Source organism: Camelus bactrianus, chromosome 9, assembly GCF_048773025.1.
Source record: "Camelus bactrianus isolate YW-2024 breed Bactrian camel chromosome 9, ASM4877302v1, whole genome shotgun sequence".
NCBI lineage: Eukaryota > Metazoa > Chordata > Mammalia > Artiodactyla > Camelidae > Camelus > Camelus bactrianus.
In genome coordinates, this window is record NC_133547.1 from 74914052 (window position 1) to 74931080 (window position 17029).

The 17029-nt window shown below is 51.4% G+C and overlaps 1 protein-coding gene across 2 annotated transcripts in view; it reads right to left on the bottom strand.

Annotated features, from left to right (window-relative positions):
- Positions 1–6682: 6682 nt before the first annotated feature.
- Positions 6683–17029, bottom strand: part of NKD1 (NKD inhibitor of WNT signaling pathway 1) — an 84984-nt gene continuing 74637 nt past the window's right edge. The window contains exons 6-10 of one of the 2 annotated variants that reach the window (XM_074370777.1): positions 16607–16702; positions 11079–11226; positions 10476–10560; positions 9036–9163; positions 6683–8250 (exon numbers count right to left, since the gene is read on the bottom strand). In XM_074370777.1, coding sequence (XP_074226878.1) covers positions 7661–8250; positions 9036–9163; positions 10476–10560; positions 11079–11226; positions 16607–16702 — 1047 coding nt within the window. In that variant the 3' untranslated portion in view covers positions 6683–7660. Of the gene's footprint in view, positions 8251–9035; positions 9164–10475; positions 10561–11045; positions 11227–16606; positions 16703–17029 lie in introns of both variants that reach the window. The other variant, XM_074370776.1, reaches the window with a different exon arrangement.

The following is a 17029-nucleotide window of genomic DNA, read 5'->3' on the forward strand; positions in this document are numbered from 1 at the left end:
TTCTGAGGGGTGGACACTCAGCTCCTGCCAATGGCAGGCCTGGTGAAATCACATTCTTTGATTTTTATGAGAAAAGCCCCAAATCCAGATTTTTAGGTGAAACGTTCGCGTTTTGGAAATTAATTTTTTGAATCCCCAGATGGGTCAAACATGACATGTAGGTGGGCCATGCTGGGTAGGACTCAGGATCAGAGGGAGGACCCTGGAAGTCTCAGAGCAGGCAGGGAATGGGAAGGGAAGGGGAGGAGCGTCCTCAGGGAGCCTGCGTCTCACCGACCTGGCTCACCCACCCCACCCCCTCCATCACAGGCTGGGAAGCGCAGCTTGGTCCCCACTGCTGTGATGGCCCCTCCATCACAGGCTGGCTGCAGCGGGGCCCTGCTGACACGGGCAGGATGGTCACAACAGCCCCTGCAGAGTCACTGGCCAGTGATCCAGGCCATGGAAAGCCACTTCCCCAGGTATCATAGATGCCGGCCTGTCCCCTTATTCCCCAGAGGGCAGCTGAGGCTTCAGACTAGAAACGGGGTCTGGGCTCAGCTTCGGAAAGAAGTGTCATCACGGATGGCAATCCCCCACCCCTTCCCCAGTCTCTGTTCTCCTGTCTCTAAAATGAGAAGAGTAACTCCTGCCTGACCTCAATAGCTACTCACGAATATAATGAGCATTTGGACAAATTTTCACTGGTTTCCACCAGGGCAGGGTGGAGGGGGGAGAAAAAACAACGCAGTGAGAGTTTTTTCTTTTTAAAGAGGTCTGAATTATGTCTTTTCTTTTTTCTCTTTTTGGTTTGTTTTTCTTTAAACAGTAAGAGACTACAGTTTTCTTTCCTTCCTTCCTTTTTTTTTTTTACATTCTTAGCAAAATTAAAAGTCGATGCCGCTGCATTGCTTTGCCAGCTTTTCATTTGAAATGGCACTGCTTCGTAAAACTCCGCAGTCAGGGACTCACAGGCAAGAGGAGGCCATGAATCCTCCAGCCAGTAAGGGATGTGACCCCTCAGTCCTTTTTATCTCTCACTCCCTCTTTTCTGTGTACTGACCACCGCCGATGTACCCACTCTGAGGAACCAGCAATGCTGAAGAAGCCCTGGCCGGCCGGCAGGGCCTTTACAACTAGGAGGAAGGCGGCAAACACACCCAGATGCTGATGAGCAAGGGTGGCTGCCCCATTGTCTGGGTACCAGCCCAGCTGGCTCCAGCAAATGAGGCCTTGTTGATTTAAAAAAAAAACAAAACAAAAAACCAGAGAAGGTCACCTTTGATTAACTTACTCAGAATTTTGTGATGAGAAATATCTAGAAAACAGTTACAGTTGACCCTTGAGTCATGCAGAGGGGTTTTTTGGTGGGCAGGGGCAGGGAGGAACTTCCCTGCTTCCCCAGATGAAAATCTGAGAATAACTTTAGAGTTGACCCTTTGCATCCGAGGTTCCGCATCCCTGGATGGTGTAGCACGTGTTGATGAAAAATATCTGCTTGTAAGTGGAACCATGCAGTTTAAATCTGTGTTGTTCGAGGGTCAACTATATTTTTTTTTTGCTTGAAGTTTAGTTTATTTACAATGTTATATTAGTTTTTGGTGTACAGCATAGTGATTCAGTCATACATATATATGTGTGTGTGTGTGTATATATATATATATATATATATATATTATTATAGGTTGTTATAAGGTATTGAATATAGTTCCCTGTGCTGTAACATGGGACTTTGTTGTTTATCTCTTCTGTATACAGTAGTTTGTACCCATTAATCCCAAACTCCTAATTTATCTTCACCCGCCTTCCCCTTTGGTAACCGTAAGTTTGTTGTTTGTTTTCTGTCTGTGAGTCTGTTTCTGTTTTGTGAATAAGTTCACTTGTCTCACTCTTTTTAGATTCCACGTTTAAGTGGTATCGTGATGTCTTTCTCTGTCTGACTTCACTTAGTCTGATCATCTCTGCTCGTAGCCCCGGGTCCATGTAATCTCACTCTCTGGCGGTGGGCCTGGATCGCTACATTTAATGTACTCCCTGGGAGATTCTTATGGCCCCTGAAGTAAGGTATTGCCCTCAAAGGAGCCCTCTGAGGTCATCCGGGGAAAGGCTCTGGGTACTTACCCTGGCTGCACGGGAGCTTGGAACATCTTGACGCCCAGACCAGGGAATCAACACCATCAGAGGCAGGGCCCCCAGGCATTGGTATTTTTAAAAATCCCCCCAGGTGATTCTGAAGCATTTATAGGATGAGCATTGCTGGCTGGGAGCATTCCACTTTCCCCACCTCCAGCCCCCACGCACAGCAATTCTATGCCAAAGTCAAGTCTGGAGGGGCTCCTGTCGAGGTAGAAACCCTCTTGTCTCTGCCAGGCTCATGGACTGGACACACCACAATTCTCCCACTTTGTGGGGATAAAGAGGAGGGGAGAGGAAAACTATGGGGTGGTCAATGGGAGATGGGGAGTCAGTCAGCCTCTGCCATTTCCTCCCCTTCAGGAGTCACCTCCTGCCACTAGAAGATGGGTCTTGCTCCCATTCCCTCTTCTCCTTCTAAAATAAGATGCTGGGTGCAGAAAGCCCTTTGCAGGGACATTAATCAGTAAAAATCATTCAAGGGCATGAGTTCCTGAGAAGAGGGGTGGGGTTCAGAGATCTGCTGGTTTGGGCCATAGGGACAAGACCAAGAACCAGATCAGAGTTCCAAACAAGGGGCACGACTGTAGGAAGTGATAAAACTTGAATGACTGGAGAAGGGAGCCCTTGGTACAACTTTTAGGAGACAATAAAGCGTTTGGCAAAATCACCTGTATGGATTCAGCAAAACAGTCATGCGCACATCGGGAGAAAGGGCGACGCCCTTCAGGAGCAAAGGCTGGGGCGGGAGGTGGATGCTGGGATTGGGCTGGACACGCGGCAAGGCTGCCTTGGGGTCTTCTGGGCCTGAACTCCCTGGTTTGCGCTGGGTGAAGTCACCGAGCACAGCTCAGGGGTCCCCTCTCATTCCCGAGAGTGCTGACAGGCCTCACAGAAGCCGGGTTATTAGTGCAGGCAGCCTTCCCCTCCTCCTGCCACCTCCGAGGTTGCCTTCCCTCTGGCCCAGTAATGATTTGACATCTAAACACTGAGAAAAAGGTCGGGGGAGGGGGTGTGAAAGAAACTGTTCCTGGATGTTTCCTTTGCCAGAATGTGTAATTGGCACAGCTGGGTGTGAGGTGCACTGGCCCCTCGGGGTCCCCCCCCCCCCCGTGCTCCCTGGGTGATGAGAGCCTCATCCAGCAGCTGCCCTAACCAGACATCCTCAGGGCTGGTGACAGATCAGCAGAACCAGGCATCCTAGCGACCAGCCGGTGCTTGTGTGCACGTGTGGGTGAGGCCGGAAGAGACAGGAGTCGGGTCTCCACCTCCCAGGGGAGCCCCAGTGCTTAGGGCTCAGGTTCTGGGGAAGAAGAGCAGCTATTCTCAACGGGGATCAGATTTGCACACAAGGTGACACTCACCCCCGCCAGCTTGCAGGGAAATGTGCTCAAAACCTCACCAAGGAGCATGGTTGATCCCTTCTCCCTTCCTTCCTTCCTTCCTACTCCCTTCCTCCTTCCCTTCCTTTTCTCTCCCTTCTTCCTTCAACTTCCAGTTACTTGGAGGTCACTTACAAATTGCATCAAAACTGAAATCACTCATGTTCTTGAACTCAGCAGTTCTGCATTGGCACTCTGTTACCAGGGCCCCGGCTGGTGGGCACCGAGAAAGCCAGGCACGAGGATGTGTCACGGCCTAGGATGAGACCCAAGTGCCTGCAGGAGGGGCTGGGCAAGCCCACGACAGCACCTCGGAGCAAGAGAAGACTGAGCAGCTGTTAGAGAAGAGGCGGCAGAGCTCTGGAACCAAGGCGGGGAGATCTCCAAATACATTAGGTCACAGAGAAAAAGGACCTAAGCATGAATACTATGCTACTCCTGGGGTAAAAATAAAAGGGTGGGGTGGAAGAGGATTAAACAGTCACTGCAGTGTTTTCTTTCTTAAAAATAGGTCTGAAATAAATATTGCAAAATGTCAGCATTAGTAAAATCTGGGTGGTGAGTTTCAGTTACCGTTAAACTGTTTTCTGTTTCAAACTTTGTTAGAAATGTTTTTAAAAATAACAAAATTAGGGGGGGGGAGGTTACAGTTAGAGCGCATGCTTAGCATGCACAAGGTCCTGGGTTCAATCCCCAGTACCTCCTCTAAAAATAAATAAATAAATAAATAAATAAATAAATAAATAAATAAATAAATAAATAAATAAATAAACTTAATTACCACCCCCCCACACACACACAAAAAAAGCAACAAAAAAATTGGGGGTAGGAGAGAGATGAATAGGCAGAGCATGGAGCATTTTTAGGGCAGTGAAAATAGTCTACAATATTATAGTGATGGATACGGGTCATTATACATTGTCCAAATCCATTGAATATACAACACCAAGAGTGAGCCCCAAGGTAAACTATGAACTTTGGGTGACTACGATGTCTCAATATAGAATCATCCTTGGTGAAAACATACCCTTGGTTGAGTGATGTTGATAATGGGGGATGGGGCTGTGATGCACGCATAGGGGCAGGGGGTATATGGGAAGTCTCTACACCTTCTCAACTTTGTCATGATTCTAAAACTGCTCTGAAAAAGTCTTTTAAAAAATTAACAGAATTTAAACAGGGAGCAATCTCATATAAATGTATTCATTCTTGTGAAAAACGGGAGCGACACTTTCATGGAGCTCCTGTGGGCCCACCCCATTTTAACTCACCGAATTCTCACAAGAACCCTATAGGATGGACTCTTATGATCCCCCTTTATAAAGGGGAAACTGAGACTTGAGAGGTACACAAAGCTCCTAAGGGAGGGAGTCGGGATTTGAACCCAGGCAGCCAGGTACCACCAGCTTCTGCACCGCACTGAAGTCCCAGAAGGCACCGGGGAACTGGAGTTGGGGAGGTGGGAGGGAAGCGTACATCTTCCTGCACACCTTTGTGCAGTATTTGAATATTCTACATGTGCACATGCTATTATCTTTTTAAAGTTAGGTCAGTTTCAGTCACCAGGAAGTAACAGAACTTTGACAGAATTGGGCTTGGGGAGACACAGGGACCTCCTCTCAGAGGCTGAGAAACTGCTCTAAGCCCACCAGGCCACAGAGAGGCTCCCAGCATGGACCCAAGGCCTGGCCTGTTTCCATGGTGGCAGCAATTCTGGGCCTGGGGCGCCATCCATCTGCTCAATGCCCCTCCTCTCCCTTCTTCTGGCACAGACTCTACCCCATATCCACAGGTTGGACATGTGACTCTCCAGGTGGGCCATAGTGATCGGTCCAGGGATGGGCACTGGATCCAAGCTCAGCCGATCAGAATCCTTCCCTGGGCTTGTCCTAGTGGAAGATCTATCTCCATCTGGTGGTGTGGCCCAGAGCGCCAGCAGTCCCCACACTACGGCAAGGCACATCGGAGTAGAAGTATAAATCCAGGAAGGGAATGACATGAACAGTGAGCTCAGCTTCATTCACCTCCTGGATCTCAAAGTCCCTCCCCACCTTCCCTGGCTTCGTTACATTCCTATCAGTTTGAGGTGGTCCCTGATGGACAGAAGCCCACAACTCAAAACAAGGGAAGCCCAAATCCAGTGGTTAAGGAAGACTAGAATCCCACATCTGTCTCCTGCTGTGTGGTCTCAAGACTGTTACTCAACCTCTCTGAGCCTGATGTGCTCCCCGCATTTCCACTGGCTACCTCAGGGTTGTTGTCAGGATTAACTGTTCCAATCCAGTCCCAGGCACACCAGTAACTAATAAAATTAATACTACAGTGACAATAACTAATTTTTATTATCTTTAAAAATGACTCCTTACCAACCACATTAAACCAACACCTGAGGCTCTGGAAAAGGGGGTGCCAGCTGGGAGACCAAGCAGCAGAAAGACAGGCAGCTGGAGCCGCTTTTTCTTCCTGTGCCCCTCCAGATTCACCCTCCACTCTCCTCTGCCCTGGAAGAATGCCCTTGTGACCCCCATCAACAGCTCCCTTGGTCTCAGGCTCCCAGTGGCTTCAGCCAAGGGGGCCTCAGCAGGATACGGGCAGGCAGGGGAGTGAGGGCAGGAAGCCACTTCCCTATAGGATCCCCACAAGCTGGCTGCATCCTCTGAGTGAAGGTCATGGCTCCTCCAGGTGGCCCCATCCCCATGTCTGCTGAGGATGACTCCCTCCCACCCCCCCCCGACTCCAGGGGTCGGGGCGGCACCCATAGTGCCAGCCCAGAACCCTGCACTCTTTCAAGAAGCTTTGCCCACACATTGTAAATATTCCCTTTATTCAACTCACCCCAAATTACCCAGTTATAAATGTGTGGCGTCAGTTTTTCACAGGGTCTTCGACTGGTTGGCAGGGGTCCTTTTCCTGGCCTCCCCAGGTCTCCATCAAACAAAATCCTGCTCTGCAGAGGACACTGCTCCAGGGTCCCAACTCTGGCCACTGTCCCCATTTCCCTCCAAGTTTCTGTACTCCAACAGGCTTCTCCCAAATCTGCCAGATCCCAAACCTCAAGAAAGGACCCCCAATGACAAGCAAGTGGCTACTGGCACCTAATGGACAGGGGCCCCCACAAGAGGCATGCAGGGTCATGTCTGGGCTTAGGATGTGTCTAGAGAAGCAAACCACGGATTTCTGCACACCAGAAAAGGTACCTGAGAGTGTATATTTATAGAAAGATACATAGAAACGGACTGACGGCATCTACCTATAGATACAGGAAGCTCTGTTAGAGAACCACGTAGGTACATCTATATTTGCCAACGATAGGACCCGAGGTTTCCACATCTTCGGTCACAACCAACAACACACAATTGCCCAATCTTGGAAAACCACGCTTGTTTATGTGGTTGGTTCCCTCTCCAGAGGTTTCCAAAATAAGAAGGCCGGTTTCAGGGGGTAGTCTTCAAACATGTGTGTGTATCTTTCTAAAGAAGAGAGGAGGAGGAGGAGAGAAAGGAGAGAGGTGTATTTTCATGTGGCACATGGCAGAGAAGATGGGAGTGGTTTGGGGCGAGGGCATGATCCCACTGGAAACGCATGAAAGATAACTCCAGAAAGGACAGCTAAGGTTTCTAGGCTGGGACATAAAAACACAACAGCTGGGAAGGTCGCACGTCTGCAGTCCGCTGAAATCCCTTGTAGCACATTGCAATCAGTTAAGGGCAAAATAAAATCCGAATAATACTAAGAGGTAGCAGCTGTTTATCTTCTCGGAGATTTCGAGGGTCTCTGGAAGCCAGGCCAGGTAAGGGTGTTCTTTTGGAAGAGACTAGGGTGGGGCAGAGCTCTGGCCAAGGGCTCCCGGGGGCTGGGATGGGTGTGGGATGTCCTTCGTAGACCCGGCAGCTCCAGATCCCCAGGGAGCCTCTGCCGCTACAGGCCACTTCCAGACCCAGAGTCACTTCTTGGGTAAGTTATGCAGTCCCCACAATATATAAATAAAAGTTAAGTTCTGTGTTTCCATATATCTTCTACATGGAGGCTAGCTGAATATTAGTGGAGTAACAATAATTATTAATAACAATAATCGTCATAATAACAATAATTAATAGAATAATAATGCCTTGGGGGCAGGGGGAGGGGGTCCTTCATACGGCGGGGGCGGGGCAGGGGGCGGGGCTCTATGTCTGGTAGAAGTGGTGGTAATGGTGGTGGTGCTCGTGGTGGTGGTGATGCTCGTGTCTCTGGACCGCCTGGCCGGCCGGGCTCTCGTACACCACCACGGCGGGCAGCTCCCTCACGTGGTCCCGCCCCACGACGGGGCCGCCCACGGCCAGCGGCGCCTGCAGGCCCCGGCACCCCGGCTGGCTCTCCTTGGCGCGGTGCTTGTGTTTCTTGTGCCCGAGGGGCGCCAGAGTGGGGAGCAGGGCCGGGCTGGCGGCCAGGTGGGCGGACGGGGACACCGCAGGGACGGCGGGTCCCACGGGGGGTTTGCTTCTTGCCCCTCTGGCCGCGTGGCCCACACCCACACTCTTGCCCTGGGCCTTGGGGGACCTCACAAAGTGCTTGCTCCCGTCCTGGGTGGCCCGGAGCCGCTGCTGGACCTCCGAGACCTTGGCGAATTGGGCGTCAAGGAAGTGGAAGGAGGCCGGGTCCGCGCCGGGCGGCTTCCGCTGCGGGACGTGGACGGCTTCTGGCTCATGCGAGCGAGATCGAGTCGGGTTGGAGGTGCGGGGGGCCAGTTCTGACTTCTGGGCCACGGACAGGGAGCCTAGGGACCAATTCAAGAGAGATTTCATGAGCACCTACTGTGTGCCGGTGTTGCAGTGTCCCAGAAACCACCCCCACCCCTAGTTCTCCAAGACTGGTAGAGGCAGCTGTTCCTTATCAGAGCTTCCCCCTCCCCACACATTGACTGCTCCTCCCTGCCTTGGAGGAAACTTTTCTCGAATGGAACTTTGCCATCTGCTAAGTGGGAAAAATTGTTTGTTAGATCTTTAAAAATAATTAAGTTTTCTTGTGAGAACTTTGAAAGAGAGGAGACAGAGACATTGTTAACTGTCTAAGGTCACTGGAGCACGAAGGAAATCGACAAGCAAATCCCTTAACTTAGAGGTAACCCACAGAGGAATTAAACATAAGAGGAGGAAGGGGAGAAGGGCGCTGGGGGGAGTGAAATTAAGTGGACTGTGTCTTCATTTATCTTAGTAAGAGCTAAGATGTCAAGGACAGAGCCATGTTTTGCCTAATTAAGCCAGGATCCTCACTGGAAGACAGGGGAACAGGGTGGGGTGGTTTGGGGTGCAGCACTGAACTGTCATTTTCATTGTATTATAAGCACTTGGATACCATTTGATTTTGTTCAACTTTGTGCGTGTGTTTTCATTTTTTAACTGTTTTGAATGTCATCTCCGCCAAGAAGACTTTCATCTGTCCAGTAAAAGCAACGCCTTCCCCCAGCCCAGGGGGGACAGTGAACACCTTCCACCCTGGCCCACTTGCCCACCCAGCTACACCCTCCCCTCGCCGCCCTCCCTGGTGAAGGAACTCCCTTACCAGGCCCAAACTGGGATGTGTAGTTTTCTATCCCGGCGAGATCTAAGTAGTGGTTTCTCCTCTCAATGTTTTCATCCACGCAATGGTGGTAGCAGCCATGCTGCTCCAGACGGCTGTCACCCTGGAACCTAGCAGGGAAGGCAAGCAAGCACGTGGGCCCTGGCCCCACGATGGGAGAGGTCCCACAAGCTACTGGGAAGCTGCCAGCAGGACAAGTCCTTCTGGATGTCTGTTAATTTCCATCTGGGTCTTGGGAACAGGGAGGGAGAGACTGGCCACCTTGCACTCATTCTATGCCCCCATTTCCTCCCCTGCCTGGCCTCCCTGGGCCTTCTGGGAGGACTGGACAGGGATGATGCTTTGAACAGGCCCAAAGCAAAGGAGAGGTTTACTGGTCAGAACCTAAGGATGCTCCAAAGCTAGGCTTAAAACTGTGTGTCCCTTAACGCCTTCCTGGCTCCCCAGGGGGTGGGGAGAACAGAAGCCCCCAGGCCCTGGAGTTGAGGCTGGCAGATTCTGTAAACTGCCCAAGGCCCAGAATGGGCCCTCCCAGTGTGTGTGCAGCACAGGGTGCAGGGAAGAGAGGTGACCATTCTCTCACTGCAGGATGCTGGGCTCCCTGCCCCTCCCCTTCAGGGGCCCCTGTGATCTGCCCACACCCACCTGCCTCCTCCCTGCTGCCCCCAGAACAGCCCCCCATATCTGTAGCCAGCCTGGGCCCCTCAGTTCTCAGTCCGGCCCCCACACCATGCTGTGTGCCTGCCTGGACGGCCTTCTCCCTTTCCCCTAAGCTAGTACTTGCCCGTCATTCCCTTTCCATGTTCGCAGCAGGTATCACACACTCACCCCTCCCATATTAGTTACTTCATATTACCGTTTACTCAACGCTTTTCTTCACCCAGTCTCTCTCTTTTCTCTTCCCTCCCTCTCTTCCCTTCCTTCCCTGTAGCTCAAAAAATAACAACAGGTGAAAGACAGATGCTGCCTTACCCACAATTCTGAAATCCAAAACGCCTGAAAACAAAGATTTTTCATAACCCATTTGGCAGCCAAGCTTGCTCTAAACAGATGTGAAAGTAGCCATAGTCTTTATCTCCCTTAGTGTGAGTATTTATACACGTCTCTGCAGAAATAGCGACGTACTAAATCCTGAGGTGCCTCTCAGACCCCAAATAGAATGCATGAGAAATACACCAGGAGACCCTTTCTCAAACCCAGCAAATGCCGGATTCCAAAACATCTGGCCCGAAGCATTTTGGATGAAGTGCTGTAGACCTACATTTAGCTATTTTGGAAAACTGAGTTTGATTTGTGAGCCTGTCCTCTGAAATCACTGCCCTCTGGGGAGAACACAGGACAGCGGCCTTCTGCTCAGAATCCCTCAGAGGCAGGTACACAGCTGGTGCTCAATCCGGGCTCAGAGGCCGTTGCCTGCTGTACCTGAGGAGGGCTCGCTGCTTCTTCTCCCAGCTTCGCAGCTCCTCGGCGGGCTTGGTCTCCGCTCTGGGCCTGGTGCTCTGCAGGTCTGAGTCCCGCCCGAGAAACAGCTGGTGAGTATCGTGTTCCTGCACCTGCCGGCCCCCTGGCTCCCCGGCTCCCCAGCCCTGCCCAGGTTGTCCCACTGCCTGGCACACAGCCCTTGAAAACTGACCCACAGCAGCTTCAGGACGGCTCTGTGGGGAGGGTTCCCCGAGCCAGGACTAAATAGAGAGGCGTCATAGCTACCTGCTCTGCTTAACTCCTCCCCCAGACTCACCTCCTCCCCAGACGCCTTAGCTGCCTTCCAGGGCCTGCCCACCCACACTCACCACAACACAAGCCTCTACTTGCTTGCCACGCCAGGCCCACCTCCAGTGCTCTGGAATTCCTTCCCTACCTAAACCCTACCCCTCCAGGACCTGCTCAGATCCCTCCTGTCCACAGAGCGGCTCGCAGGAGAGCCCCCAGGACTCCCGCCCACTCCTCCTAGCTGGGGATTTGACCCTTCCAGAGGGCTGGGAGTGGACTGACCCCCACGGCCAGGATGGGCCTCCAGCCCCTCACCGGGGTGATTGACAAGGATGCTCTTCCTGCTCTGGCTCCCATCGGGGGCCACGGTGAGCTTCACCCGCAGCGTCTTGCTCGATGTCGGGGAGTGGTTGACGGAGGAGTCGACCACCTCGTAGATGGTGTGCAGTAGGCTGGTGATGTCCTGGATGAGGAGGGAAGCAGAGCCCCACCCAGGCTTCAGTCACATGCATTTAAAACAAAGGATGGGGATGGGTACAGCTCAGTGGTAGAGCGCATGCTTAGCATGCACGAGGTCCTGGGTTCAATCCCCAGTACCTCCATTTAAAAAATAAAACAAAATAAAACAAAGGAATCAGAGGGCCTGGGGAATCTGATGGGCAGAATCCCCCTGGTTCCTCCAAAGCCCAGCATCAGGCAAACACTTGGATGTCAGAGGTTCATTGGGAGGGGAAGCAAGAGTGAGGGAACGAGGGAGAATGAATGATCTGAGAGCGCAGGAAGGGTGTAGGCAGCGGGGCTCAGTGGCACAAAGGCCCTCAGAGGGACTGTGTGGAAGTCGCTTCAGAAAACTCTCATCTGCTGCTGGTGGAGAGCTGCCCTGGGGATGCTACATCCTCTGGACCTCTGGGCTGTCCTGCAAAGATTAAGCCATCTCCCAGGCACCAGAGAAAGCTCTTATGCTGGGTACTAACAGGTAATCTTACAGGAAGGCCATGGATACAGTGGGGGCGGGTGTCAGCAGCGTCTGCTTCAGGTCTGATGAGCACCTTCTAGATGAAAAATGGAAAAGTGGATGTGTCCCTAAAGATAAGCTATTCTGTGAAAACTTGGCCAAATCTCATCTTCCCTCTGAGCCTCAGGTACCCCCTTAACCAGAACAGTGGTCTCCAATCCATGCTCCACAGGGCGTTTCAAATCCTTCTGATCGGGGGATGGAGTGGGGATTGGGTCCACCTCACTGGGTCTCCCTTTGTTCTTGGCATCTGCTAAGGTCCTTTGTCTGAAGGGAGGCTTTTAAATGATGTTGGAAACCTCTGGAAAAGGTATTTACTCTCCAGAGATCAAGCTCACAGATGGTCGATTATCTGCCCAGCATCTCTTTGGAACTCAGACGGACTCAGCCCGCTTTGCTCCTTACCCAGAAGCTCTTAGGCAGAGGTGACACCAAGCACTGCCATGGCCATGCAGGTGAGTGGATGGATGACCAGGAGTAGAGGGGCCACCTGGGATACTGTCCCCTGCCCACAGGAGGTGGCAGCCACCCAGCTCAGCTGCCTTGCAATGTGGCAATGCAGGCTGAGGGTCACTGCAGAGAAGCCAGGTGTCCAGAATCTCCTGTTACATCTTCAGAATCTTTGATACTGGCAACTAATTTAATTTTTTTCAACTCATTCCCTTCTGCCCCCCACCCCTGGCAACCACCATTCTCTGTCTCTCTGAATCTGACTCCTCTAGGTACTTCAAATAAGTGAAAGCACACAGCATTTGTCTTTTTGTGACTGGCCTCTTTCACTTAGCATAAGGTCCTCAAGGTTCATCCATGTTGTAGCATGTGTCAGAATTTCCTTCCTTTTTATTTATTATTTTATGTTTTTTAAATTTATTTATTTATTATGACAGTTTACTTTATTTTATTTTTAACATTTTTTATTGAGTTATAGTCATTTTACAATGTTGTGTCAAATTCCAGTGTAGAGCACAATTTTTCAGTTATACTGTTTCCTTTTTAAAGCTAAATAACGTACCACGTATGGATAGGTCCCATTTTGCTTATCTATTCATCCATCAGTGGACTCTTGGGTTGCTTCCACCTTCTAGTTCTTGTGAGTAATGCCACTATGCACATGGCTGTACAAGTATCTCTTAGAGAATCTGCTTTCAATTCTTCTGGGTGTATACCCAGAAATGGAATTGCTAGATTGTATGGTAATTCTGTGTTTAATATTTTGAGGAACCTCTATACGATTTTCCATAGTGGCTGAACCAATTTAAATTCCCACCAACAGTGCACAAGGGTTCCCTTTTCTCCACATCCTCACCAACACTTGTTATTTCTTGTCTTTTCGATCACAGTCATCATAACAGGTGTGAGGTAATACCTCACTGTGGTTTTGATTTGCATTTTCCTGATGATTAGTGATGCTGAACATCTTTTCTTGTGCTTATTGGCTATTTATATATATTCTTTGGAGAAATGTCTGGTTAAGTCTTTGTCCATTTTTTAATCCAGTTGTTTTGTTGTTGAGTTGTAGGAGCTCTTTATGTATTCTAAATACTAATCCCTTCTCAGACACATGCTTTGCCGATATTTTCTTCTGTTCCATAGGTTGCCATTCACTCTGCTGATTGTGTCCTTTGATGCACAGATACTTTTAATTTTAATGTAGTCCAATTCATCTGTCTTTGATTTTGTGGCCTGTACTGGGCTGGAATATCTGGGGGCTAGATTGGGGCTGCCAGTTAGGATCTGGGCTCCAGCCAGTCACTGGCTGACTCACAGGGGATCCCAGCTCTTCTGGCAAAGCCCACAAAGGACCCCTCTTCTCCCTTCTCTTTCCCTTGAGCTGCTCTGCACAGCTACAGTTGCCCACTCTCTCTCATCATTGTAGGAAGCCCGTGAAAGGGGAGTCATTATCTCTATTTGACAGATGAGGAAAGTGAGGTCCACCAACATCGCCACCTAAGCATCAAATAGCAGGCCTGGGGTCCTGGTGTGCAATCCCAGAGGGTCCCAGCTGATTCAGGGTCTACAAACAAGTGAGCAATCCCAGCTGGAAAATCAGCCCTGTTGACTGCATAGAGTCTGGCACAGAGGAGTGGGTGCCTGTGAATATTGATGGTACAAATGAACACCTGAAGAATGAAGAGGGACTTTCTTCTGAGTTGGGAAGTCAGCCCAGATGCCAGCTGCAGGCTGTGGTTGCCGGGAGCCAGGAGCCGGTCTGCCCCAGCACGCAGGAACTTGCGTGCTACTAGCCAGAATGTGCGGAGGGGAATGGTATTTATAGTCAGATTGAAGGAGTGGCTTTGGGGCTAAAAATAGACCAGGGGAAACACCAGGCTGGGTCTTCCCTGGACTGGAAACCAACCTCCTTGCTCCTTGGCAGGGGAAAGACACCAGTGAAGGCTCTCTCTGGGGCTGGGGCACCCTCCCTGGAAATCCTCACTTCCTGGCTATTTCTCTTTTTACCAAGGGTTAAAGGAAAGCAGAATGCAGAATCAGAAAGCAATGACTGCCTGCAAGGTTCCTGTAAGGCCTCCTAGGTGGGGGGCACACCCTTTTTATCATCAGCTCATGAGGCTCCTCAGCCTCTTCTGAACCGGAAAAAAGGTGGTGGCGACGGGGGGCTGAGTTCTCTTGGCCACTGCACATGTTAGAAGAGAGGGAGCTTCCAGCACACCCCTGGAACCCAGGCTGGCTAGCCCAGAGATTTAACAAATAGGTGCCCCCCCCAATTCAGTTCCGTTACACAGGCTACTAGCCTGTGATGCTTCCCCTGTGAAGATAATGACATTGTAGCTGCCACTCCCAAACAGACTGGGAGGGTGGGGAACAGGGACTCCGCTCTCTGGAAAAAGAGTAACTCCTCACAGAAAGCATTGCAGCTGGAGGGCACTAGTGGGGGTCTCACCTAAACCATCCCCTATCTCCCCAGAGTCCCAAACTGGGAATGGTCTCCACTGCTTCTCAAACACCCAGGTCCCTCTGGGGGCTTTGCCTACCTCGAATCCATTTTCCCTTCTCCTAATAATAGCACTTTGATTTTATTTTGTGAGCCAAATCCATCCTCCCTCCCACTTTCAAGCGATGTGACTCACGTGTCAAATAACTTTCCCCTGACTCCAGAATGAGCACACGGCCCCAGAACTGGCCATTAAACACATCTTCACAAACTTATGGCAAAAATGACTGGTTCAGGACCAGACATGTGACCCAGTCAAAGCCAGTGAGATTCAGTTCTGGAACTCCAGCTGACATTCTGAATTTAGGGGTGGAGGGCGGCTGCAGACAGCATGGCATATAGATTGAAGCTATTAGCCATTGTCTTGCTCCTGCCAAAAGGAGAGCCTGCCTGATAAAGAATACAGAGGTAAGAAAACTGTGAAGAATAGTTAGTCCTAAAGACACTGAGCCCCTGGATCCAACCATGCCTGAAGTCAGTGCTCCTGGATTGAATTTCAGTAACATGTGCCAATACAGTCCTCTTTTTTTGTTTGCTTGTTTTAATTTATCTTAGTTTGTGTTGGAGTTCTGTCACACCCCAAAGAGTCTTGAATGATTAAAAAAGTCACTCACAGCTTCTTCTTCCAACCTGTTAGAACATCCTCTAAATCACAGCCTAAAGGAGAGATGGCCTTTTTTCACCCAGGTCTCCCCTCTGGCAACCCTCCCTGTACTATCTGCAGAGAAGAAAACACTGAGCCCTGAACCAGGACAGGGAGATAAGATGGCAAAGCTTCAGTTCTCCCTTGGAACACCCTGCAGCCCTCACGTGCTGGCCAGGGGGCAGGCGTGCAGCCAGCCATGCTAATCTCAGACCTCTATGCAGATCGGTTACAGGCCCCATGTGACCTGTCCTTTTGGCCTCTGGCTGAAGCCCTGTCTCCGGATAAGCAGTTAAGCAGCCACTGTACCAGTCTCCTCCATTTCCTTAAACACCCTGAGCACCTCACTCTCCCAGGCCCAGGGCTGTCCCCCAGCTTGGCACGCCGCACGGCTCAGCACCCACGTCACCTCCTCCAGGAGGCTTCCCTGCACACTCCCGCCCATTTTGGTCGGTCATACCACTCTGTTTATCTCCTTCACTGAACACATTCCAGTTTACAATGATCCTATGACTGCTTGGGCTCTGGTTCTCTCCACAGACCATCAGAGCCACACGGCTTGAAACTGCGTCTGTGTAGTTCCCCACTCTGCATCTCGTGCATGGGGGATGCACATGGCAGACGCTCCGTGTGCAGACCCAGGCGTGGAGAAAGTGTGAGAGGAACACAGGGAGGACAGAGATGCTCCATGTGGGAGGTTTGAGAGAAGAGAGACAGGCATGACCAGGGAAGGGTGAGGAGGAACAGGCTTGTGAACAGAGCCAGTGGCCAGGGGGAGGTGCTCATTCCTGCGTCAGTGAGGGAGGCATTGCCTGGCCTTCAGGTGCCCAGCCCACCCCAGCTCCTGGGCAGCCTAGCCAAGGTGGGAAGTGGCCTGGGGTGGTCCTGGCCCTGTCCCACAGCTCCGGGACCTGAGAGAGAAGGAGATAGGACAGCACTCCACTGGGGCCCAGGCTTCTCTAGGGAGGCCTCGTGGCTCTGTGCCTCCCTCTTGCCCTGCTGCCCTGTCCCATCAGCAGGGACAGCACCTCGGCTGCCCTGTCCTCTCTGTCACCTCTCCCTTGCTCATAGGTCTCCCTGAAGCTCCTAACACCCTCGCTCCTGCCCTCCCTACCTGCCCTGAGGAGCTGGGCCGACTTCAGGAGAGGGGAAGGGGCAGCAGAGGTGTGCACACTATGAACACTCCTGTGCCCAAGGGCGTGGCCGGTGGCGGGAGGCCGGGCGGGTGCGCTCACCTCACGGGTGACCTTGCCGTTGTTGTCAAAGTCATACAGGGTAAAGGTCCACTCCTGCCGGCTGTCCTCCTCCACAGACACGTCACACTGGAGCTCCTGGACACACACAGGCAACAGACGAGCGTGGCTGGTCACCTAGCGGCTGTAACACCTGGAGGCCAGGTCACGGGGCTGCCACCTCCCTGCTGCCTTCCCCAGACCCCACATGAAGAGGAGCATCATGATTGAGACATGATGGGCCTGGGAGAAGTGCCTGCCGGGGGGGGCCAGATAGTCTCTGGGTCTTCAAAGGCCAAAGAAACACAAGGGGGTGTCTAGGAGGAGGCTTTGCGGCCTCAGGAAGACTGAACTTGGACCAAGGGCTAAGAGCTACTAGAAGACACGGGAACAGTAACTCAGGGAGCCATGGCGGCACTCCCAGGG